At 39.0% G+C, this 26,689-nt stretch overlaps 1 protein-coding gene across 1 annotated transcript in view; it reads left to right on the top strand.

Annotated features, from left to right (window-relative positions):
• Positions 1–20,590, top strand: part of ephb2a (eph receptor B2a) — a 63,741-nt gene extending 43,151 nt beyond the window's left edge. Inside the window, exons 4-16 of the mRNA XM_063015565.1 lie at positions 1,055–1,210; positions 3,895–4,230; positions 8,736–8,860; positions 8,983–9,145; positions 11,564–11,672; positions 12,709–12,773; positions 14,265–14,387; positions 14,483–14,730; positions 15,087–15,302; positions 16,755–16,904; positions 17,085–17,278; positions 18,413–18,568; positions 19,937–20,590. Coding sequence (XP_062871635.1) covers positions 1,055–1,210; positions 3,895–4,230; positions 8,736–8,860; positions 8,983–9,145; positions 11,564–11,672; positions 12,709–12,773; positions 14,265–14,387; positions 14,483–14,730; positions 15,087–15,302; positions 16,755–16,904; positions 17,085–17,278; positions 18,413–18,568; positions 19,937–20,045 — 2,150 coding nt within the window. The 3' untranslated portion in view covers positions 20,046–20,590. The remainder of the gene's footprint in view (positions 1–1,054; positions 1,211–3,894; positions 4,231–8,735; positions 8,861–8,982; positions 9,146–11,563; positions 11,673–12,708; positions 12,774–14,264; positions 14,388–14,482; positions 14,731–15,086; positions 15,303–16,754; positions 16,905–17,084; positions 17,279–18,412; positions 18,569–19,936) is intronic.
• Positions 20,591–26,689: the final 6,099 nt, after the last annotated feature.

Below are 26,689 nucleotides of genomic sequence, written 5' to 3' on the forward strand. Positions count from 1 at the left end.
CTTGATTGGATTGAAATCTGGGGAATTTGGAGGCCAAGTCAACACCTCAAACTCGTTGTTGTGCTCCTCAAACCATTCCTGAACCAGTTTTGCATTGTGTCAGGGTGCATTATCCTGCTGAAAGAGGCCACAGCCATCAGTGAATACCGTTTCCATGAAAGGGTGTACATGGTCTGTAACAATGCTTAGGTAGGTGGTACGTGCCAAAGTAACATCCACATGGATGGCAGGACCAAAGGTTTCCCAGCAGAACATTGTCCAAAGCATCACACTGCCTCCGCCGGCTTGCGTTTTTCCCATAGTGCATCCTGGCGACATGTGTTCCCCAGGTAAAGGAAATGTGATTCATCAGACCAGGCCACCTTCTTCCATTGCTCCGTGGTCCAGTTCTGATGCTCATGTGCCCATTGTTGGCGCTTTCGGCGGTAGACAGGGGTCAGCATGGGCACCCTGACTGGTCTGCGGCTATGCAGCCTCATACACAACAAACTGTCATGCACTGTGTATTCTGACTCCTTTCTATCAGAACCAGCATTAACTTCTTCAGAAATTTGAGCTACAGTAGCTCATCTGTTGGATCTGACCACACGGGCCAGCCTTCACTCCCCACGTGCATCCATGAGCCCTGGCTGCCCATTACCCTGTCACTGGTTTACCACTGTTTCTTCCTTGGACCACTTTTGATAGATACTGACCACTGCAGACCGGGAACACCCCACAAGAGCTGCAGTTTTGGAGATGCTCTGACCCAGTCGTCTAGCCATCACAATTTGGCTCTTGTCAAACTCTCTCAAATCCTTACGCTTGTATATTTTTCCTGCTTCTAACACATCAACTTTGAGGATAAAATGTTCACTTGGTGCCTAATATATCCCACCCACTAACAGGCACCGTGATGAAGAGATAATCAGTGTTATTCACTTCACCTGTCAGTGGTCATAATGTTATGTCTAGTCAGTGTATACAGTTGTGTTTATAAACTTTTGAATGTCAGCTTTAGCCCATTGTTTTGGATATCAAGCACTCACTGCCACTATTCTCTGTTTTCCCCCAGCATGCCCTTCTGGATTTTTCAAACCATCCCAAGGAGATCAGCCGTGCCTGCAGTGCCCCATTAACAGCCGCACCACTAACGAAGGAGCCACCAGCTGTGTCTGCCGCAACGGCTACTACCGCACCGATTCAGACCCAGCTCAGATGCCCTGCACAAGTAGGTCCATTTCCTTTTGTTCCCACTGACTCAAAGCCACCCATGAAATTCAAGAGCTTGTACTCTGGGCCTCATCTGCCGAGTGTGGAAATCTCGAAATCCTTAAGTAATTCATATTGCCTATGCATAAGCACACTGAGCTGTGCTGCTTTATCTCTGAATTAAGTTGTTTTTTAAGAAGAAGTAGTCGGTGAATGTGGCAAACTCTGAATAAAAACGTCAGTCTTTGGTTTAACTGAAAAGCCGCCAAGAAATAACAAGCGATTTGCATAATTCCCTGTACTTTTTAGAAGAGCGGGCGTTGGTGAATGAGAGTAGCACCCTGTTATAGGAGGAAAGTAGAGGGGACGTTTTTTTTCAGTGTTGCTTTGCATTATAATAAACACAATACGCTTTTCATCACATCACACAGTAGAGTGTTCAAAAGTGCCAGACTGTTCTGATGTTATTCTTAAGTGAGCTTTGATAATAGATTGAACTGAATGAGAAGCAGTTTATAATGTACATAATGTATGTAAAACCTTAAACACCCCCATCCACATTTTATAGCTGTAATTAATTATTTTTTTGGTATGTAAAAAAGGTAACATGAAAATATTATACATAATATATTTAATATTTTAAATGCAAATAATAAAAACACAGAGTTTCTTACATTTACTTTGACTTTTATTTCATCGCAGACAGCATGAGCCTGAGATACACTGATCAGCCATAACATTAAAACCACCTCCTTGTTTCTACACTCACTGTCCATTTTATCAGCTCCACTTATCAGGACCACTACAGAGCAGGTATTATTTGGGTGGTGGGTCATTCTCAGCACTGCAGTGACACGGTGGTGTGTTAGTGTGTGTTGTGCTGGTATGAGTAGATCAGACACAGAGGCACTGCTGGAGTTTTTAAACACCTCACTGTCACTGCTGGACTGAGAATAGTCCACCAACCAAAAATATCCAGCCAACAGCGTCCTGTGACCACTGATGAAGGTCTAGAAGATGACCAACTCAAACATCAGCAATAGATGAGCGATCGTCTCTGACTTTACATCTACAAGGTGGACCAACTAGGTAGGAGTGTCTAATAGAGTGGACAGTGAGTGGACAGTGAGTGGACACGGTATTTAAAAACTCCAGCAGCGCTGCTCTGTCTGATCCGCTCATACCGGCACAACACACACTAACGCACCACACCACAACACACCATGTCAGTGTCACTGCAGTGCTGAGAATGATCCACCACCTAAATAATACCTGCTCTGTGGTTGTTCTGGGAGAGTCCTGACCATTGAAGAACAGGGTGAAAGCTAAAAAAAAAAGTATGTAAAGAAACAGATGGACTACAGTCAGTAATTGTAGAAATACAAAGTGCTTCTATATGGTAAGTGAAGCTGATAAAATGGACAGTGAGTGTAAAAACAAGGAGGTGGTTTTAATGTTATGGCTGATCAGTGTATTTTATTTATTACTAAACATCCATTCCTGCATTTCAGGTCTGCAACACATTCCAAAAAAAGTTGGGACAGTAAAGCATTTACCACTTTGTAATGTAAATTACTTTAGCCAAGGGCACTGACACGACCCCATACCATGACAGACCCTGGCTCTTGGACTTGCTAATAGTCGTTTTCGTCTTTGGTCCGGAGCACACAGCGTCCATTTTTTCCAAAAAAAGACCCGGAATGCTGATTCATCTGACAACAATACACGTTTCCACTGTGTGATGATCCATCCTAGATGCCTCATAGTCCAAAGAAGTCGACTCCACTTCTGGACATGGTTAATATAAGGCTTCTTTTTTGCACAGTAAAGTTTTAAGTAGCATTTGTGCAGTAACTCTGTATTGTAGAGCTTGACCAAGGTTTGCAGAAGTAATCCCTCACCCATGTGGTTATATCAGATATTGTTGAGTGGTGACTCTTGATGCAGTGCTGTCTAAGGGATTGAAGATCATGGGTGTTCAGCTTAAGCTTGCGCCCTTGTCCTTTACGCACTGAAATTCCTCCCGATTCCTTGAAGCGTTTAATGATATTATGCACTGTAGAGGGAGAAATATGCAAATCCCTTCCCATCTTTGAGGTACATTGTTCTTAAATATTTCAATCATTTTCTCGCACATTTGTTGACAAACTGGAGATCCTCTGATCATCTTTGCTCATCAAGGACTCAGCCTTTCCTGGATGCTGCTTTTGTACCAAACCATGATTACAATCACCTGTTTGGAATCACATAATTGTTTAGTTTTTTCACCTCATTACCAGCCCTAAATTGTCCCCGTCCTAACTTTTTTTGGAATGTGTTGCAGGTCTGAAATGCTGGAATGGAGGTTTATTAACAAATGAAATGTAGTTGAGCAAATAAACCATGAAATATCTCAGGTTCAAACTGTCTGCAATCAAATAAAAGTCAAAGTAAATGTAAGGAACACTGCATTTTTATTTTATTTGCATTTTCCATACTGTCCCAACTTTTTCTGATTTGGGGTTGTAGAAACCTTCATTATTGACCCTGTATTGTTATTCTGTCAGTGTGAATATTATTTTCGTTAGACCATCTGATGTTATGTACCTTTCCACTCTACTTGAGATTAAATGAATTGACCCTTGCCCCTAGCGTCTTCTGAGTCTGCTTGTCTCTTCCCATGATGCTTACTAGCACGACATCGTGACTTTGTTTGTCCTGCAGCTGTACCCTCCGCCCCTCAGAGAGTGCTTTCCAGTGTGAACGAGACATCGCTCAGGCTCGAGTGGGTTCCCGCACGTGACAGCGGTGGGCGTAATGACCTGGTCTACAACATCATCTGCAAGAGCTGCGGATCGGGTCGAGGCGCCTGCACGCGCTGCGGAGACAACGTGCAGTTCGTGCCGCGGCAGCTGGGCCTCACGGAACCGAGGGTGCATATCAGCGACCTGCTCGCGCACACGCAGTACACTTTCGAGATCCAGGCGGTCAACGGAGTGTCTGATCAGAGCCCTTACTCACCCCAGTTTGCCTCGGTCAACATCACTACCAACCAGGCGGGTAAGAGATTGGTTTAATCAGGGGTATTGCTAGCAATGATTTTTCCTAACAATATCACCTATATGTTTCGTTTATTCAGTCCGTTTTACCACCAATCTATTCTATTCAGGGTCACAGTGGGTATAAATCACTGGGCGAAAGATAGGAAACACCCCAGGGCAAACAAACACCCCCCATCCACACACACACACCTAATGGCAGTTTGTAGGGTCTCCAATAAATCTGACTGCATGTCTTTGGACTGTGGGAGGAAACCGGATCTCCTGTAGGAAACCCACACAGACACAGGAAGAACATGCAAACTTCACACAGAAAGGACCCAGACCACTTAACCTGGCAATCAAACCCAGGACCTTTTTGCTACCCTCCAAGCCCCTATATGTTTTAGCATTATATCAGTTTGTATTGTTTAGTTTTTAAATGCTGCTTTTTTAGCCAAGGTTTTACAAAAAACTTCAGTCCATTTCAGGACTGCTGGTTTATCTTTAACTAGAGTTTTTAAATACCGTGTCCACTCACTGTTCACTCTATTAGACACTCCTACCTAGTTGGTCCACGTTGTAGATGTAAAGTCAGAGACGATCGCTCATCTATTGCTGCTGTTTGAGTTGGTCATCTTCTAGACCTTCATAAGTGGTCACAGGACACTTCCCATGTGCCGCTGTTGACTGGATATTTTAGGTTGGTGGACTATTCTCAGTCCAGCAGTGACAGTGAGGTGTTTAAAAACTCCATCAGCATTGCTGTGTCTTATCCACTCATACCAGCACAACACACACTAACACACCACCACCATGTCAGTGTCACTGCAGTGCTGAGAATGATCCACCACCTAAATAATACCTGCTCTGTAGTGGTCCTGGGAGAGTCCTGACCATTGAAGAACAGCATGAAAGGGGGCTAACAAAGCATGCAGAGAAACATATGGACTACAGTCAGTAATTGTAGAGCTAGAAAGTGCTTCTATATGGTAAGTAGAGCTGATTAAATGGACAATGGAGTGTAGAAACAAGGAGGTGGTTTTAATGTTATGGCTGATCAGTGTATATATGAGCTACTCGTCAGAAGTATGTTATTGCTATAAATATGGCCATACCAAATACTAGAAAAGTCCAAAAATTATGTATGAATTAACTTTCCACTCAAATTATTATGCTAATAAGATTTTGTAATGAAAAACTTTTTATTAAATTGAGAAAAACAAGTAAAATAGAAGCATGTTCACTAGTGGACTCAGACTTATGGTTCTATATCTTTGCCGTACTGCCAGTCTTTTTCATTAAACCACCGCACTGGACTCAGTTTTGCCCTTGGACTCATTTTTCAACACCTGATCATGTTTCATAATTCTTTACTCTTATGACTCCAGTGTGAGAGTTGATATCAGATTTCCTGGTATGTGGACAGAAGAATCAGCAGAAAGCAGCAGTACTAAACGCATATTAAGATTTTTAGAGCATTTTAATGACCGCTCTGGCCTTGGCTGTACTGCAAGCTGAGGCCACAGTGGTATAACCATCAGCCTACATTACTGCCCCACTGGTGCTGCGAATAAAACTTCACCTCACAGCTAAAGCCACTTCCAACATTCATAACGCTGCTGCCAGTAATGGATTGTCAGCCAGCTCTGGAAACATGGCCAGAAACGGATCCAGCCAGCTGGAGGTCTGTTTTATACAGCATAGAGAACATTTTCTCTTTTATACTCAGGAATGTTTTTATGCATTTGCTTACATCTATAGAAAATACACTGATCAACCATAACATTAAAACACAACTTGTTTCTACACTCACTGTCATTTTATCAGCTCCACTTACCATATAGAAGCACTTTGTAGTTCTACAATTACTGACTGTAGTCCATCTGTTTCTCTGCATGCTTTGTTAACCCCCTTTCATGCTGTTCTTTAATGTTCAGGACTCTCCCAGGACCACTACAGAGTAAGTATTATTTAGGTGGAGGATCATGCTCAGCACTGCAGTGACACTGACTTAGTGTGTGTACCTGCTCCAGTGTAATAGTACCTGCTCTGTGGTGGTCCTGTGGGGGTCCTGACCATTGAAGAAGAGCATGAAATGGGGCTAACAAAGCATGTAGAGAAACAGATGGACTACAGTCAGTAATTGTAAAACTACAAAGTGCTTCTATATGGTAAGACAGTGAGTGTAGAAACAAGAAGGTGGTTATGGCTGATCAGTATATATATATATATATATATATATATATATATATATATATATATATATATACGTATATATATATAGTAAAACAGACAAGGTCTGAAGAATGACTGTTCATTTAGACTGTTTGAGTTCAGTAATGTCATTACACTTTGCCATTGCCTAACAAATCATTATTAGTAATTAAGTAATTATAATACACTATTATTTAAATAATAAATAGTCAAATTCAACCTATGTACAGATTTCTAAAAGCAGATCATAATTTTGGATCATAGAAATCAAGAATGTTACTTGGAACCATTTCTAAGTAACATTAGGTTCCAAGAGATTTCCTCTACTTTTTTAGAACAGTATACTGTAATTAACTTTTTGATTAGCTGTGTTGGGTCTTATGTGTGCTTGGGAGTGCTGTACTCAGCAGCCTTCTTAACAGAGTGAGCTCCTACATGAATGAGTTTTGGCAGAGGTATGCCCATGTGCTTCATGCCAACAATAAATATCATTTACAGTACTGGCTTCAGAATTAATGTTAGTGTGCACTTAATAGAGATATGGTTACAAAAAGAGCTAGGCAAAAGCTAAATCTATTGTGTAATGTTTTTTTAAAGCAAGCTGACTTATTTTTGTCATTTAGTTAACACTGACATAAAAAATACTGCTTTATCATTTACTTTTAATACATTCCAACCATTTTTCACCACATTCTCTGTCAGCCAAATGTTATCCATGCCTTCATACTGGACAAACAGGCAAACAACTAACACATCATGAGTAAGAGGAGAATAAAAAAGGATGAAGTGGCATCCCTTATCTGTCTACAAAATGTTTTCACTGTTCAATCAGACATGTCGAGGCAAAGGCTCTGGGACCTACTGCTGCTTCATTTAAATTCAGACCAACACATTGGCATCTTCAAATGCAAAATAAATTGTTTGATTATTCGGTTTGAAATAGAATGCCCTTTCTCCTTACCTGTCTGATTTAACACTCTACCTTTTACATGTCCAGGTCTGTAAATGGAATTTTGTTGTTGTATATTGCCTGGGGTTTTAAGGACTTTTCTGTGAAAAAAGACAAAGACAGAACATGCATGACAGAAAACTAATTAAGGTTGCCAGTATAACCAGTCATTGGGAAAAAAGAGAGTACACTCTTCTTAGCATCTTCTATAAACCAACAAATAACCACTGGTGAGAAGACTAAACACAAGTCCATTATTCCCAAAAATAAACCAACATTCAGAAACCAGTTATCGCAAATGGTTGATTGCAGCCGTTACTGCCAACTGGTAACAACCAGTTATTAGGGTTAGGGGGGCAATTACTTTGGGGAAATAGTCATTTACTTTGGTGACATTCACAAGGGTGATATAGGTTTTGAATAAATCTTTATCTTCAGCAAATAAAATGGTGATTTAAAAGCTACATTTTGTGTGTGGAAGATCTGAAAAATGTACATGTGAAAAATGGAAGAAATCGGGGTCAAATACTTTCTCATGCCTTTGTAACCGGCATTTGAAAGTGTATTTAATTTACATTTTAAATATTGCAGAATTAGCTAGGGGTTTGTGCATGTCCAGTTGACTTTGGCATGGCATTGGTCAGCAGGGCTGTTGTGAGCCACCACCAGCCCCTACTGCTTCAAGGAGCAGTCTGATACACTGAATTAATAAAGGTTATATAGGAGCAGTGTTCCCACATAAGCATGCAAGTGATAAAATATGTGTGTAAATATTCACACAATATTATTTGAATGTTAAATTTGATAATTTATGCACATTGGTAGCCTAGTGAGACAGTGGTAGCCTAGTAGGTAGAGCTGTGGATTGTGGATTACCAACTGGAAGAACCAGACTAAGCAGGGACCCATCCTTTTTGAGTGGCCTGAAGGATAATTTGAATAAATTGGATGTAAACAAATCATACATACACAAAAAATTTACTAAAAGTTATAACTAGAGAGAAAACCATTTGATTTCTTCATTATTCAGTCCAGTCTGTGACATACTGAGTTCTGGACATTTTTAGTCCAAGTGTTGTAGGTTTAAATCCCGGCACTACAATGCTGCTACTGTTTGGGCCTTGAGCAAGTCCCATAATCTTCTTGGCTCCAGGGCTTTAGTTCTCTGATCCAAGCTTCCAAAAAGGCTTGGATATACGAATAAAGAATTCACTGTACTGTACAGTACATGTGTATATGTATATATGACAAATGAAGACATCCTTCCACCCTAGATTATCCTTATTGAAAATAAACAAGCATCCAGGGCTCTATATATTTAAAATGTATATTTTGTGACAGTGTTATCTTTGTCTTTACAGCTCCGTCAGTGGTATCCATCATACACCAGGTCAGCAAGACAATAAACAGCATCACACTGTCATGGTCTCAGCCAGATCAGCCGAACGGAGTCATCCTAGACTACGAGTTGCAGTATTATGAGAAAGTAATCACAGTTATATTTACTTACCTCCTTATAGTGCATTATTGCATTTATTTTCTCTTAAAGACAAGCCATGATATTGTGAAATGCAGTGGATCATAAAGTGTGTTTGATTTCTTCAACAGAACACGGCTGAGCTGAACTCGTCTGTACTGAGAAGCCAGACTAATACAGCTGTGATTCGAGGTCTAAAACCCGGAACCATCTACGTGTTTCAGGTGCGAGCTCGGACCGTGGCCGGATTTGGACGCTTTAGTGGGAAAATGTACTTTCAAACCATGACTGAAGGTATGATCATATAGATTCAATATTCTTACTGAGTTTTAAAATGTGTATATAAAATTGTAAGTCACAGTTATGATGGCTGTTTCGTTGTGATGGATTGGCGTCTTGTCTGGGATGTGTCACAGCATTGCATTGCACCTTGTGATTCCAGGGTAGCCAGAGCAACTGCAACCCTGACCAGGATAAAGTGGTGGTAAAACATAAAAATTAAATGGAGGGGCGCCCAGGTGGCATAATTGGCAGTGCCTGCAGGGAGGGATGACTGGACTTTGTGGGCGGGGTCTTTAAATTCTGTGTAAAGACCTTGATTGGCAGATAGAGGCACCTGTGCAGAGTGCATAGGTGTAAAAGGGTTCTGTTAAGGGCTGTGTGCTGGTCGAAGGAGTTGTGAGTAGCAATATACCCTCCTCAACTGCAAAAAAACGGGGATCCGAGCATAAAATATAATTTTTAAAAAATGAAATAGAAATAAAAATTTTGTTAAATGCAGTAAAATAAATGTTTAAGTTAAGTTGCTTTGATAATACTATTAGTAAGACAATATCTGCACAGATGGTAATAGATATGGTGATAAAATAATACAAGTTAGTAATTGTTGCTGTCTCTTGTGCTGGTCAATAACGCGACCATAAGCTAAGATGAATCAGTAGCAGTGATTTACATTTATGGAATTCAGCAGACGCTTTTATCCAGAGCGACTTACAACTGTGTCTGAATACAATGCAAGCAATTGAGGGTTGCCCAACAAGTGGGGCTTGAACCAGAAACTTGCTGATCACTAGTCCAGTCCAGGATTTGAATTTGAGCTAGGCATCAAGTCAAATGGTAAGCCTATTCATGAAACACATATTTTGAAGATTTGTGTCTAAAGTAAACAGAGGGTTTTGAAATGTCTTTACTTGTGTTTAGTGCTATTTAGAGTCAACTTTTAAAAGCTTTTTTTTTTACTGGAGCTCACAGCTAGCCCTGAAAGACTAGAGTTTAAGGATTGAAGCAGAGCAAATTCACTCTTCTTCCATGAGAATTCATCTTTTGAACAGAATGATCTCTTGTGTGCTTTAATTTAAAATCTCATAGCAAGTACTGTAAAATCTAAAAAGCAGGTGATCCATCACATGCATTAATACAGTACTAATACACAGCTAACTGGTAAACTCTAGCTAGTTGTGTCAGCCAAATTAACAGCTACAAAATTGACCTGATTGGTGAGATATTTAATTCAGTATTAAAAAAAACCTTAATTTCTTAGTTCTTGTTACTGTAGACATTATGTGATCTGATGTGATAGCCTGTCAGCACAGACTAATTAAATCTTTGTCAGTTATTAGCCCGATCACTCAGCACTGACTGGCAAAACCCAATCTCTTTTTTAAATCTCTGTTATTCACAGCAATGGCTTTCAGCCTGTCAGTACAGCGCTGTGCCAAGAGCAGAGCTCAAAACAGATGTCAGAGTTCCTATCCCAGCATGATCTTGCTTTTCCAAAAGTGAGCTGTCATACACCCCACTGGCTGTGTTCTTTTTGCGATACTTTTACAGAGTTCAAATAAGCTCAGAGAAATAAACGGTTTGCCAGTTGGCACTTATATAGTTCCAGACAACGTTAATAAAAGATTTTATGGAGTGTTGGGTAATAACGTTAGCTGCCAACACTCGAATGGCTGGAGATGAATGATCGCCAAATCATTACATTGACTTAACTTTAGTTTGACCTTATGAGTGTTGGCTGTTTGTATTGTTAAGTGTTGACTGAAGACAGCCGAGAATCTTTCTTATACTGAACAGTAGTCATTAAATATTTACATATAATTGTAAGAGATGTGTGTGTCATAGCATCTGTAAGATTTTAATGATTAATACTGAAACCTTCCTTATAATTCAAGAACTTAAAAACACTCATGGGTCAAAAATACAAACGCTGTTTCAGAAAATAGGGACAGGCATGTTTACCACTGTGTTACATCACTAATAATTACATGTTCTACTCATTTAAGAACTGAAGATACTAACTGTTGGTGTTTTGCAAGTGGAATTTTTCCCCATATAATAATTCATGATACTCCATACATTTTTAATAGGAGACAGATCTTGACTGCAGGCAGGCCTGTCAAGCACACACACTCTATGTCTATAAAACCATTTGTTCAGATTCCCTTAATCTTTTTATAATCATGTATGGTAGATGGTAAATGACAATTCTGTCATGGAATTTGGCAAAAAAAAAATTCAATTGTAATCAGTGCTGTTAAGCTGTATTCATATGTGCAAAGCCATAATCAACTTTTTTAATTTGTTGACAGAAGAAGAACAGTTGCAGAAATCCTTTAAATTCCAGAACTGCTATAAACAAATGTCTCTTACAAGTGTGTGTAAACCTTACACTTAAACTGTATGTTGTCCTTGCTTTGGGTGTTTATTTAGAGGAGTATGATTCAAGCCTGAAGGAGAAACTCCCTCTCATCATCGGCTCTGCTGCTGCAGGCATTGTTTTTCTCATCTCTGTCATTGTGCTGATCATTGTCTGCCATCGGTGAGTTATTGTGGTTTAGGGATACACTGCCGTAGATTATAATAAAGTATTCAGCCCTCTATAGTGGGTTTAATTGCTTTTGATTTCAAATATAATGTAGTATGTTTTTTATGTTTGATCTATAAAACACTTCACAAATCTTTAATCTAATTAATCAAGTTTAAAAAGGGAAGTGTTCATACATCTTGAAATTTTAAGATTAGCTTTGATCTCATGCAAGCAATTACCATGCCAATTCACCCAAATTGCTGATAGCATGTAAGTAAGATGCAAATCAGCTGTTTTGAATTACTTTACATGGATAAATAGTTATCTTTTTGATGTTTATTAGTATAGTAGATATTTCTTCTTAGTCCCTAATAAATTATAGCAACATTCAAAACACACCAGAGGTCTAATTGGATACACTGTCCTCAAATGCATTAAAACCTTTCAGAAGAATTGCAAAAACGTCCCTGAAGAACTGCAGAAAGAGTGATGAAACATTCTGGCTTGAATTCTGGGATATGTGTGGCTTAAATCAAACAAGGCACATCAGCCAGCTAACACCATCCCCACTACAAAATGTGGTGGTAGCATCATTTCTGGAAATGCTTTTGAGCAGCAGGAATGATAGTCTGGTCGAGACTGATTGATATATGAATCATGCAGAATACAGACAAATTTTGTTTAAAAAATAGTTTTCTTCCACCACAGAGATTAAAGCTTACAAGCTACAGTGAAATGGTTTACAGTGAAGACATACAGTATATGTCTTTAAATAGTCCAATCAGATGTCAAATTGAAATGCTATCAAACATTAAAAAATAAATGAAAATAAATCATGTTTTTTTAAATTCTTTTTTAAATTTATTACATAACCAACTGATTAATTAACCCAACAAATAATAACTGACATAATAACTGACCCTAGTGATATCTGGCTTTGCCATGTACTACACAGTGGGTATAAATATTAATTATTAGTTATATTTATTATTAAATTATTGTTGGCATCTCAAGGTTTGGCATCTCAATCTATGCCTGCTTTTTTCAGGAGAGGAAGTGACAGACCAGATTCTGAGTTTACAGATAAGCTCCAGCACTACACCAGCGGCCACAGTGAGTATCCTCTCGGTTTCAAACCAAATAACCAATTCACATTTACTGAATTGATTTAGGTTCTTTACCAGTGATTTATGCAAGACATAGAATGCAAAGACACACTGCTTTGAACAACATAAAATTACCATGTATTTGTAGGAAAGCATTCTGTAATCAGACACTGATAAAAGTATTACCATGTTAGTGTCATTGCAGTGCTGAGAATCGTCACTACCAATGTATAGTGACAGTAGAAGTCTAGTAGGTAGAGCTGTGGGTTATTTGATCCTGGCTGTGCAACTGTTGGGCCCTTAATCTTCTTGTCTCCAGGGGCACCTGGCTGACCCTGTGCTCTGAACCCCAGCTTCAGTACGGTACACAAATATATGTATACATGACAAATTAAGTACTCCTATCAGCCCTTTATTATTTTTATTATAATTATTATTATGATGATGGTAATGTCTGGTCAGTATGAGTCACAGGTTCTGTTTCCACTGATGGGATAATTGTATACTCACACAAATACATCAATGGTATAGAATAGAGTATTTCTTTAATCTATACTTTAAAGTAACAGCTATTTAATAAAATAAGCTCATATTGTTAGTTTGTTTGTAATTGTTTCTTTAAATATTGTTTTATAACACTTGAGAGTATGGCACCTTAATTTCGTTATACCTGGTATAATGACAATAAAGATATTCTGATTCTGATTCTGATTCTGATTAAAGTATTAAAGCTATACGTGTGCTTGAGGTGTGGTTAGGAGTGGAATGAACAGAGATAAGCAACATGTCTGTAGTTCTGCAGTTGTAAAATGTTGTAAGCATATAAGAAACAACAGTTAGCACAGAATGGAGGTTCCAAAGTCCAACACACAAGTGTTGAAACCATAATATGACTAGAGTAGTATAGAAAGAGGCCAACAGTTCTGTTACTTGTTCATCAGTATACATACTGCTGTAAGAACCCACAATTGTGTTTAAATACATCTTCAATCCAGTCCGTTGGTACCATTGGTACCGTTCTACGACTTATGCATTCTCACCACATTTTTCCATGACAGTGCCTTGCTCAAGAGCTGCATAACCGAGCCTGGATTTGAACTGACAGTCTTCTGACTGATAGCCCAAAGCTCTACCCACTAGGCTACCACTGTCCCTATGTATTCATGCATTGATTAATAAATAAATGTAGTAATCAAGGAAAATACAAAGCTTATGTATGTGACCATTGTTTTTGAAAGGTGGAAGAAATTACGCACACTGGGCATTGCCAATTGTCCAGGAATGAGTAAATAATAAGAATCCTTTCTTTCTTACCATCCTCACTTATTGTATGCCATATTCACTTTTTTTCAGTTTACTTTTTTAATCTTTGCTTAACCTTTATTTTTATTAATATGTTATTATTAAGTATCAGGGCAGAAGTTTGAATTGTTTCTGGTTGGAAATTTTAATTTTTTAAATCTAATTTATAATTAGAGCTCCACTTTTTCCACCCAAGTGTCACCAGGAATGAAGATCTATATCGATCCTTTTACTTACGAGGACCCCAACGAGGCGGTGCGTGAGTTTGCTAAAGAAATAGACATGTCCTGTGTGAAGATCGAACAAGTAATTGGTGCAGGTAAATAACACTGTAAACATAAACTGTATTTATTTAATGGAACAGTGATATGGCATGGAGGTCAGGTGCTGAATTTACAGCATGTTGTCATTTAGGTGAGTTTGGGGAGGTGTGCAGCGGCAATCTTCGCCTGCCTGGGAAGAGAGAGATCCTGGTGGCTATTAAAGCACTTAAATCAGGCTACACCGAGAAGCAGAGGAGGGACTTTCTGAGTGAGGCCAGCATCATGGGCCAGTTTGATCACCCCAACATTATTCACTTGGAGGGTGTGGTGACTAAAAGCAGTCCTGTTATGATCATCACCGAGTTCATGGAGAATGGATCGCTGGACTCTTTCCTCAGGGTGGGTTGTAATATTAACCTTATGTTCATAGATTTTTTTTTTCAATATGTGTTTATTGACATCAGTTCTAGAATTGAAGTAAAAGCAATTCTATGTTGCTTTATTCCTTTGGCCTCCAACTGCTGGCATCCTTGTAGTCTGGGATCAGATGTAGGCAACTAGAGGCACAGCTGGATGAGGGTCATTCAGGTTCAGCAGTGTTCTAGGCTTCAAAAAGCAAAGTCTAAGAGCCAGGGAAAAGGTTCTGCTCAAAAAATAAGCAATAAACAACCTCTACGATCACTGTGCAGCTCCGAATTAGAATACCTGGATCTTCTTGTTTGTGTGTTTATTTTTTATTCATTTGTTGTTTTTAGCAAAATGATGGGCAGTTTACAGTGATCCAGTTGGTGGGCATGCTGCGGGGTATAGCAGCAGGTATGAAGTATCTGTGTGACATGAATTATGTGCACCGAGACCTGGCTGCCCGCAACATTCTGGTTAACAGCAACCTAGTGTGCAAAGTGTCCGACTTCGGGCTGTCCCGCTTTTTGGAGGATGACACGTCAGACCCAACTTACACCAGCACCCTGGTAAGTGTGTTCCCCAAGCGCCCTGAATATTAGTTACAGTTCATTGGCATGGAGCATAACAGACATTTTAATGTAATATAATGTAAAATAAGATAATAATAATAAAAATGATTTAAACATTTATATTATATTTTATAGTTCAGAAAACAACTAGCAGGGTATCTGCACAGATGTGTTCCTGGGTTTTTTCCCACACAAATATTTAATTGACTATCTCTATAATGTTGTTCATATTAAATTAAAGGAACATATTTACTATTAAATGTGAATTGTACAGCTTGAACTTTATACCGCATGACAGATTATGTAATTATTAGACTTAATAGTCAAATTTACTGGCAAGGTATAGATTAAGATTAGTTTATATTTTTTAACACAGGACCACAGATGTACAGATGTGAGTGAACATCCACAAAAGTTCATAAAAACTGAGAAAAACCTGCTGATGTGATCGTACCCGCTGATTGTACCGTCCTGTTTTATTACAGATGCCAGTGCAAATAGTGGTAGAATTTTGAGGAGAGTGGGGTTCCTGCCATTGTAAAACATTCTTGCCATCAATAACTAAGGGGGAACACTAAAGCTAACATTATGCAAAGCTATTGAGTAAAATATGTTTAGCATTTTTACATCAATATTTATTTGGGAGGGGGACTTCAATATATATATACTTCCCCTCCAATATATATTGTAAAAAATTAAGCTTTGCTTGAGCTTCCTCCTGATTGCAAGTGTGTACAAAGGTATTAGTTCAATTTGGGAATACAATTGTGGTTGAAAAAAAATTCAACCTCTAGTGCAGGGTTTTTCAAACCCTGGGTGGGTCGCAAGCCAAAAAGAATGGGTCGCAGACAAAAATAATAATAATTAAATAAACCAATTTTACATTAAAAACATAAAAAAGATCTTGTACATGAACGCCCATTTGTGGCGGCTTTATGTTACACCTTGTAAACCACAGTAGGGCCAGATTTCCACCATTTTCATTAATTAACTATATTTTGTTTCGTGTTTTGTTTTGATAAATTTTATGTCTCCTGGGTCATGGTAAAATTCATGTACAAAATGTGGGTTACTTGAAAAAAGTTGCATTAGCAGACCATCGTTAGTAGATAGGAGGCCAACAAACTTATAGTAAATCATCAAAATAAAAAAAACACATATCTAGTCAAGTGTCATGTCCACAAAGATTTGAGCTTTGTTAAATGAAAGAAATGGGTAGGCAAAAGCTAGTTCAACATTTAAAATGCATACCTTAAACATCAAACGATGGTAACTAGCAATCTATTTATTATTACAGTGATCTATTATTATAATTTTTACTATAATGAAAAATTTTGTACCAAGAGTATGTCAGTAACTGTGGAATTGTCTTTCAATTTTGAGTTCTCTGTCTCTCAAAATCTGTGTGTATAGCAGCCAAACCAATACTAAATCTACTTTCATTCCTAGGGAGGGAAGATTCCCATCCGATGGACCGCGCCGGAGGCAATCCAGTACAGGAAGTTTACCTCCTCCAGCGATGTGTGGAGCTATGGCATCGTCATGTGGGAGGTCATGTCCTATGGAGAAAGACCATACTGGGACATGAGCAATCAAGATGTAGGACATTTTACAGACATTTCTTTATGATTTTGTGTAGTTAACACCACAGAGACCCCTAGTGGACACATCCATGTATTGATCCTTTGATCATGGATTGCTTAAAAATAGCGTCCAGCTTAATAAATGAGTTAAACAGTATTAGTGTTAGTGTTGTTAACTGTTTGTAACTCCCTGCAGGTGATCAATGCTATAGAGCAGGATTATAGATTACCTCCTCCTATGGATTGTCCCAATGCATTACACCAGCTAATGCTGGACTGCTGGCAGAAGGACCGAAACAATCGACCTAAATTTGGACAGATTGTGAACACCCTGGACAAAATGATCCGCACCCCCAACAGCCTGAAGGTCACCACTCCGCTCTCTTCAGGGTAAGATTACACCGCCTGAAGAAACCAAAGACCTGCTGTATACTTGTCATAATGTGGCTAGTTGTTGATTTGCTAAGAGTCTGTCATAAGGGGAATATCATCCCAATTATATATTGTGTTGTTGTGTTACTGGCAGATAGGCTCAATTTAAGGGTGAGTTTAATGAAATGCCAGTTGCCTGTTTTAAAAAATATATATCATCTGGATGTAGAATTGGGATGTGTTGAAAGGTTGGATGTCTGGTGTTAATAAAGCAGTAAATGTTCCAAATTTGGGGTATTGCTAATATTTAAATAGGCCATTACACCAATAGGAATGGCTAGCTAGATTAATAATTGCTTAGTTTTTTGTTCCTGTAAGGCTACAATGTTGTGAACCCACCATTCCCACATGGCTGATGTTATAAATAATGTAAGTAGCACTCGTCAGTCCTGGAATCGAGTGTTTTTTTTCCTGTTCTAACATGATTAGGTCCAAAAAGACATGGTTTAATGAGTTTGGTATGATAGTTGATGCAAAGCTTTGACCTTAACCCTAATTAACACTTTTGGGACAGGCAGGAATGTTGATTGCAGGTCAAACATCTGTGCATGACCCTACAAATGCTCATTTAAGTGTCTGAGCACAATTTTCTACAGACACATTGCAAAATCTTGTAGGAAGCCCGTCCAGAAGAGTGGCGGCTTTTATAGCCACAATGGAAGGATGGGGTAGGAGGCTGCATTTTAATGCCAATTGTTTTAGAATTGGATGTCCAACAAGCTTAAGGTGAAGTCTCCATATACTTTTGACTTCTGTAAGCCCACAATTTTGTGAACCCACCATTCCCACATGACTTATTTTATAAATATTAGTAGCACTCTTCAGTCCTGGAATGGATTTTTTTCCTATTCTGACAAGCTTAAGGTCAGGTGTCCATATACTTTTGACCGCATAGTGTGTTCTGGAGTACTGAGACAAGAAAGTATAGAGATTATACTGTATAGTGCTTAGTTGTTTCTTTGAAATTAAAATTTTCATACATTTTCAGACCAGTTATGTTGTGAATGATGTTAGCGATGATGATGATGATGATATATATAACACTGCAGTACTTGATGATGCTGATGTTGTGTGTCTACGGACTTGTTGCAGTGTGCATCTACCTCTGCTGGACCGCAGCACTCCAGACTTCTCCAGCTTCAGCACTGTGGATGAGTGGCTGGACGCCATCAAGATGGGCCAGTACAAGACCAACTTCGACAACGAGGGCTTTAGCTCCTTTGATGCAGTGTCACAGATGACTCTAGAGTAAGTTTCTTTGTTCTGAGGGACCTTTTGCTATGTTTATATCATTATCAAGCTGAGTAAACACAAGCTATTAGAGCTTGCCATAACCTTTCTTTGTTTACGTGCCCCTTCCTTTCTTCCTCTGCTTGCTTCATTTTTGCACTTGTGTAGCCCAGTGGTTCTCAACCGGGGGCAGATGCCCCCTAAGATGCCTCAGTGAGCCTGTTGCATTCAATTAAGAAGAGCTTTTTGCACTTGTTTAGCCCAGTGGTTCTTAACCAGTGGGCCAAGGCACCTTATAGGGGCTTCAGTGAGCCTAGAGGGGGGTCCTGTTGCATTTAATTGAGAAGAGTAAAAAATAATCACACGTAATGGTACAGTAAATTAGCTGTTAGGCTATTGGATTGCTTGGTCCTTCTTGGTGCACATGCTTCTTTCTCTGTTGCATCCTTTTTGCACTTGTGTAGCCCAGTGGTGCTTAACCAGGGGGCCGAGGCAACTTATGGTGACTTCAGTGAGCCTAGAGGGGGGTCCTGTTGCATTTGATTAGAAAGAGTAACAAATAATCACATAATGGGACAGGAAATTAGCTATTAGGCTAATAGCTATTAGGCTATTGCATTGCTTGGTTCTTTCTTCTTAAACATGCTTCCATCCTTGCACTTGTTTAGCCTAGTGGTTCTCAATCAGGGGGCCAAGGCTTCCTAGGGGGCCTCAGTGAGCCTAGAGGGGGGTCCACTTGCCGCATTTGACTGGGAGGAGTAACAAATAATCACACATAATGGGACAGAAAATTAGCTGTTAGGCTAATAGCTATTAGGCCATTGCATTGCTTGGTCCTTCTTCTTGCACATGTTTCCATCCTGGCATCATTTCTTTCTCAGCTTGCTTCCTTTTTGCATTTGTTCCTTGCTTCCTAGGGGGCCTCAGTGAGCCTAGAGGGGGGTCCTGTTGCATTTGATTGGAAAGAGTAACAAATAATCACATAATGGGACAGACAATTAGGCTACTAGCCATTGGACCTACCAATAGCCTATGTTGGGTCTTTAAAATTGACAGATATTTGATTAGGTTCAACAAATGGCAAGTATGAAAGATTCTGATTGAGTTGATGCACATCCCACTGAGGTAGAACGTGAGGATGCTTCCACTACCAGTTCACCAGAAGTAAACCCACTATATTAACCAAAACCAGAAAATATTATGGATTCATCAAATTTCCCATGAGCAAGAACTCAATACATTTTGTCATACTTGCTGAAAGCTGAAGAATAACAGGGGGGGATCTAAGAGAAAAAGGTTGAGAACCAATGGTTTAGCCTATTTCATCATGCTCTATAATGAAGGTCCTTTTGTAGTTTCTCTCATCTGGCTCTGCTTTATCCTCAGTGATATCCTGAAAGTTGGAGTGACTCTGGCTGGCCATCAGAAAAAGATCCTCAACAGCATACAGATGATGCGAGCTCAGATGAACCAGATTCAGTCGGTGGAGGTTTGACCCTCTTGGGTAGAAGCTCCTGGACTGAATCCCTCTTCCAGCCCCCCTGGCTTCAGAATCCAACTGTGGTCCTTTCTGTGGAGATGTCCTCTGTAGGGAAGGCCCTGGTGAGGGAATCCCACACATGAAACATCCCCCAAACCAGCAGCAGGCAGCAGGAAACGTTGTACACCAGGGATAGCTGATGAAGTGATGGAACTCTTCATTATTGTGCACTGACAGTGATGATTCTACGAGAAGTTTTCAGTTTGATCACTATTAGTTTATAAGCTTATTTTGACCCTAAATGTGGGAATCTTTGCAGATTAACCGGCTACCCTTCAAAAGGACAACAGGTCAAATCAATAGTGCTCTTTTTTATCTGTCCTAGTATTCTGTTAAAGTAAAAGGAGATAAAAGAAGCATAGAGACGATGAGGGTTTGGTATGGACTGTGGACTAATGGCCAAATGAAAAGCCTCTTACATTCCTGCTGTCATATGGTTAGGAAGGATCCATGTGGCAGCTAATTCCCAAGTGGGCACTTGTAGAAATTGTAAAAAGTTAGTAACACACAAGCTCTGAATGCAGTTATTATTGATATTTCAATGATCATTGTGGTAATAGCTGTTTTTTTTTTCTTTATTCCATTGTTTTGTTTTGTATATTTATTTATTTTGTTTTTTTAACAGTCTCATTGACCATGTAGGTACACTGATAAGCCATAACATTAAAACCACCTCCTTGTTTCTACACTGGCTGTCAATTACTGACTGTAGTCCATTTATTTTTTTTACATACCCTTTTAGCCTGCTTTTACCCTGTTCTTCAATGGTCAGGACCCTCACATGACCACTACAGAGCAGGTATTATTTAGGTGCTGGATCATTCTCAGCACTGCAGTGACACTGACATGGTGGTGGTGTGTTAGTGTGTGTTGTGCTGGTATGAGTGGATCAGACACAGCAGCACTGCTGGAGTTTTTAAATACCATGTCCACTCACTGTCCACTCCTACCTAGTTGGTCCACCTTGTAGATGTAAAGTCAGAGACGATCGCTCATCTATTGCTGCTGTTTGAGTTGGTCATCTTCTAGCCCTTCATCAGTGGTCACAGGACGCTGCCTACGAGTCAGTGTCACTGCAGTGCTGAGAATGATCCACCATCCAAATAACTTGCTCTGTGATGGTCCTGTGGGGGTCCTTACCATTGAAGAACAGCATGAAAACAGGCTAAAGAAGTATGCAGAGAAACAGATGGACTACAGTCAGTAATTGTAGAACTACGAAGTGCTTCTATATGGTAAGTAGACCTGATAAAATGGACAGTGAGTGTAGAAACGAGGTACCACATGCTGTTGCATCATGCACACATATCAAATGCACTTAAATCTGGGGTTAGGTCATTTCTCCTCACATCACAGCAGCTGTTCATAAAATACACTCTCTGTAGCTCATTAGACTTTTTAAATACCAGGAAAAGAAACCAGCACAAATGCTTCAGTACTGCATGGAGATGTTCTTCAGAGACAAGGTTTTGAAAAGAAAATGTACACTACACGATTTTAGCCCTGATTTTCTGCTCGCCAAGTAGTTTTGGAGGTCGCCGACGGATGCTCCAGCTTAAAGGCTCTTGATCGCTACGTGCACATTGTTCAATGAAACAATCCGAGAGACCCGACGATCACTTGCAGACCTGATGGCAACTCCAAATCCTGTAGTGTAAAAAGTGTTTAAAGGTGCTGACTACACTTTTAACTCTCTGAATTCACCCTTGTTGCTTGCTGTTTACATTGTCTTAAGCAACTCTTAATGGTTTTAATGTTACTATACATTGCTTTATTTTTTTAGTGCTGATAACGTGCACGTTTGTTTAAAAAAGTAAATGTTGAACTAAACTTAATAGTTTTGGTCGTTCTTTAGTTTCTAATTCTAAATTTTTCCTTGCTTGCTTTTAGTTTCCTTCTTTCTTTTATTTTTGTGTTCTCATTTCTCTTGTTCCCATTCTGGAATCTTCCTTCTTTCCTTCCTACCTATTTTTCCACTTATTGAATGATCAGCCATTTTTCCCATTCACCTAAGATAATCCTTTAATTTTTATTCCTTTGTTAAACCTACAGCTTTACATTCCTTCCTTCCTTTATTCCTTTTCTAATTGTTCATCACTGCCACAGCTCATTGTTCCATTTAATCCTAGGTACCCTGATTTGTTTTGATGTGAAATGATGTCACCTATGTTCCTGATGTTATCAGACTCAGACTGAGTTATAATGTTATGTGCAGCTTTGTGACAAAGTAAATGTTGCCACGAATTTCTCATCAGATGTTAAGTACTCTGGATGTACGTCCATGTTAAGTCCATTCATGTGTAAACATAATTTTGCTTCACATTGAACAGTGTTTAATTTGCAGCCAATTGTGTGCTGTGGATCAGCCAAGACAGCTGATTTGTCTGAACACGGACTGAATGATAGTGATAGCCTTAAGTGGGCTGGCATAGACACTTCATAAACACTGTCGGTGTTATGGTTACGGTTTAATACCAGTGTTCACGTTAGCTGAACAATGTTGGGCAGTTCATCTGCATAATTGTACAGATTTTATGGCAGTAATACCATAACTTGGTCATAATCATTTGAACACTTTAATTATGCTTCCAGGAGGTTTTTATAACTAGATAGAAATGATTCATGTTCATTTTTCTTACCAATGTTAACTTCTTAGTCCAACTTCCAACTTTTGCTATTATGTCTGAGTTTGCTGGAATTTTACTGTCATTCAATGGACAATGCCTGATTGGTTCAGAACACTATGCTTAATATTGATTTACATCAGTAAATGTCACTCCTTACAACATTATGGTTATTTGTTTTAATAGTGGGAGACTTCTTATAGACTTTTTATACATTTCAAGAACAGCCCATATGCTAATTGATGATCAAGTGTATATTGATCCACAACACGGGAAGGAGTGCTAAAAGTCTGGGGGTTTAAATGATTTCTGAATCCACTGTAAACAGACCAATTTCTACTTCATCTGCTTATAATGAACTTTGTGACATTTTTGACTTACATTATGGATGTAGCACTCCCATTTTGGCAATTATATTATAATATAATACTGATATTTGATCAGTCAAAACCTATACTGACTCAGTACTGATGTATGTACGAAAAACAAAGCCAATGTACAGAAAATGTCAACAGGTTGATGGCAGCAGGCAGCATGCTTTAAAATGTGCAAACAATCATTAAGCCAGAGTTTCAAGTGGCAACCAAGTTTACTAATAGAAGATATTAGTTCTTAATCTACTCAGTTTTAGTGATAAATAACATTTATACTGTATATTGTGAACACTGAATGTTCTGGTCATATTTGACTGTATAAAGACAAAAGCTGCAAGTTACTTGTCAGGTAAACTCATCAGCCAACCCAGACACCAGATTAACCAGAAAAGGTTTTTTTTTAATCTTTTGACTTTAAATTTACATCACCCCTCAGCCTGTAAAACTGGTGGATAACAATGCCTAAAAAAATGACCAAAAGAGCTTGGATGGTACATAGCTCTTACCTGTTGTTTAATTCATAGTTTACTGAGGTTTACCAAAAGATCTGTGTACAACATCATAAACCACTATTTTTTTTTCCCTCTATGGTTCTCTACACCAATTTACCAATAACTTATTCATTTGCTTTAACTTTGAAAGTGACCACCTAAATGTAACTTCTTTGATTGTGGAATAAGTAGTGCACTTCCTACATACTTCCTATACTGGGACAAAGGATGTGGTTTGTAACACAGCCTAGAAATCATGTCCACATAAGAAAAACATCAGTTAAGTGTGAAGTCATGGTTTGCAAGAACACAGCAAGAACAATGTGATACAAATAAAATGTTATCAAACAGTAGTATTAGGAGAAATGTTTGTACTGGATGAAACTGAATAATGGTTCACTGGATATTAAAAGTGTGCTTGCATTAATGAGAGCATGCAAATCACCTCCAAAAAACATTAATAAAATGGTATGTCTACTTTTAAAACATACATATACTTTTAAGAACCTGGATGGGCATTTGTTCATTTATTTTTCTCTGTTGTATTGAGTGTATTATGGGTTTATTTTCTAAAATGAACTAAAACGAAATGTGTGCTCATGCTGATGACGTGACATCACTACCACACCTTGTAAACATTGTATTTTTGTATATTGTAACGTTGCTGGTTACTTGAGTCATGCCTACAATTTATATGACCCATTAACAGCAGAAACACATCACTGTATGTTCTGAACTGTATGCCATATTTGTTTATTTTACCTTTGGGGCCCAGTGTATGATTGTGTACACCCCCATTCCTTTAAACAGTATTTAACTGTTAAATCAGATAGTTTGTTTGTAATTTGTCAGTCTTTATGTGTTACAGTTTTCTACATTTGACTGGTGTAAATCTTTACTGACATGTTGAAAAAATGAAGTGAAACAATTTTTTCTTATTTTATAATTTGTTGTGTTTTTATTTTGTTCAAAATTCAAATGGCTCTAAAACTTTGAAGAGAAGTAAAGATTAATAATGAATGGAGAAACATTAATATAAAAGGTAAATGTGGTTAGTTTTGAAGAGGACAACCTAGCATGAGCAGCAGTGTTAAGATTTTGAAGAATGAAAATAACTGATTTTAATTTGTTGTGTATTTAGAGTGTAATGAGTAGAATAATTACAATCACAAGGCACCTTTTTAACAAAAACCTGGAATTCCTCCCAAAATGCAAGAAGTGGATTGGCAGCTCCAAACTGACATACGTATATGCAAGTAAACGTGTGTGTTTGCGGCCCTGTGATGGACTGACACACCAGATGACCAGGGTTTGAACTTTTTTTTTTACCAAACATGTCCCTGATCAGAATTAGCTTGATTTTTAGTTTTTATATAAACAGATTTCCTAACTGGTACTAATGAGGTAGTTTTTTTCCTTGTTGTGATATTATAATTTTTCTGTTTACTTATTGCAAAGTAAGTTTTGGTATGAATCACTAAATAATACAAAACGAAAGCTTAAAATATAAAACTTAATTACAGATTAAGTTTGCAAGTTCATAGTTACTAGTGGTGTGTGATACTGCAAAATTTGGTATAAATCCGATACCAAATAAATACAGGGCCACTACCAAAACTGATACTTTTTACTTATAAAAGCAGTTTGTTTACTTTCATGTAGGGGAGAGCAGTGTGTCATGATTTATGAGTTGGGCATTTATTACTATAATAAACTAAGTCTGAGGTTTTTGTTCAGAACAAATTATATAATAACAAAACATAATTCATCCCTTTTATTGCACATTGCACACATCTACTCACTGCTACACGTGCTCGGTCTCCTCCTTCGCCGCTAAGTCACGTGACGGTACCACCACAAAACACAGCAGATCAGGAGCAGTAATGTGAGCATGTAAGATGTGAGAGGAGCGTCTGTACACACATGGTTTCTACTTTCTTATGAAACGGGAGAAACGTGCTGAATGTAGCGGAGAAAAAGTAAAACTGAAGTATCGATACTGTCGATATTTGGATCGATCCGCCCATCGCTAGTAATAAGGTTAGAACAGCCGTGTGAATGTGTCAATACCTAGCCTAGCCAACTAGCTCACAGCTGAGATACTAAATCCCAAATAACTCATACATCATAACTATTATTATTATGAATGTACAGGGGTTGGACAAAATAACTGAAACACCTGGTTTTAGACCACAATAATTTATTAGTATGGTGTAGGGCCTCCTTTTGCGGCCAATACAGCGTCAATTCGTCTTGGAAATGACATATACAAGTCCTGCACAGTGGTCAGAGGGATTTTAAGCCATTCTTCTTGCAGGATAGTGGCCAGGTCACTACGTGATGCTGGTGGAGGAAAACGTTTCCTGACTCGCTTCTCCAAAACACCCCAAAGTGGCTCAATAATATTTAGATCTGGTGACTGTGCAGGCCATGGGAGATGTTCAACTTCACTTTCATGTTCATCAAACCAATCTTTCACCAGTCTTGCTGTGTGTATTGGTGCATTGTCATCCTGATACACGGCACCGCCATTGGATGCACATGGTCCTCCAGAATGGTTCGGTAGTCCTTGGCAGTGACGCGCCCATCTAGCACAAGTATTGGGCCAAGGGAATGCCATGATATGGCAGCCCAAACCATCACTGATCCACCCCCATGCTTCACTCTGGGCATGCAACAGTCTGGGTGGTACGCTTCTTTGGGGTTTCTCCACACCGTAACTCTCCCGGATGTGGGGAAAACAGTAAAGGTGGACTCATCAGAAAACAATACATGTTTCACATTGTCCACAGCCCAAGATTTGCGCTCCTTGCACCATTGAAACCGACGTTTGGCATTGGCACGAGTGACCAAAGGTTTGGCTATAGCAGCCCGGCCGTGTATATTGACCCTGTGGAGCTCCCGACGGACAGTTCTGGTGGAAACAGGAGAGTTGAGGTGCACATTTAATTCTGCCGTGATTTGGGCAGCCGTGGTTTTATGTTTTTTGGATACAATCCGGGTTAGCACCCGAACATCCCTTTCAGACAGCTTCCTCTTGCGTCCACAGTTAATCCTGTTGGATGTGGTTTGTCCTTCTTGGTGGTATGCTGACATTACCCTGGATACCG

Source organism: Trichomycterus rosablanca, chromosome 19 (assembly GCF_030014385.1).
Source record: "Trichomycterus rosablanca isolate fTriRos1 chromosome 19, fTriRos1.hap1, whole genome shotgun sequence".
In the NCBI taxonomy this organism is placed as follows: domain Eukaryota; kingdom Metazoa; phylum Chordata; class Actinopteri; order Siluriformes; family Trichomycteridae; genus Trichomycterus; species Trichomycterus rosablanca.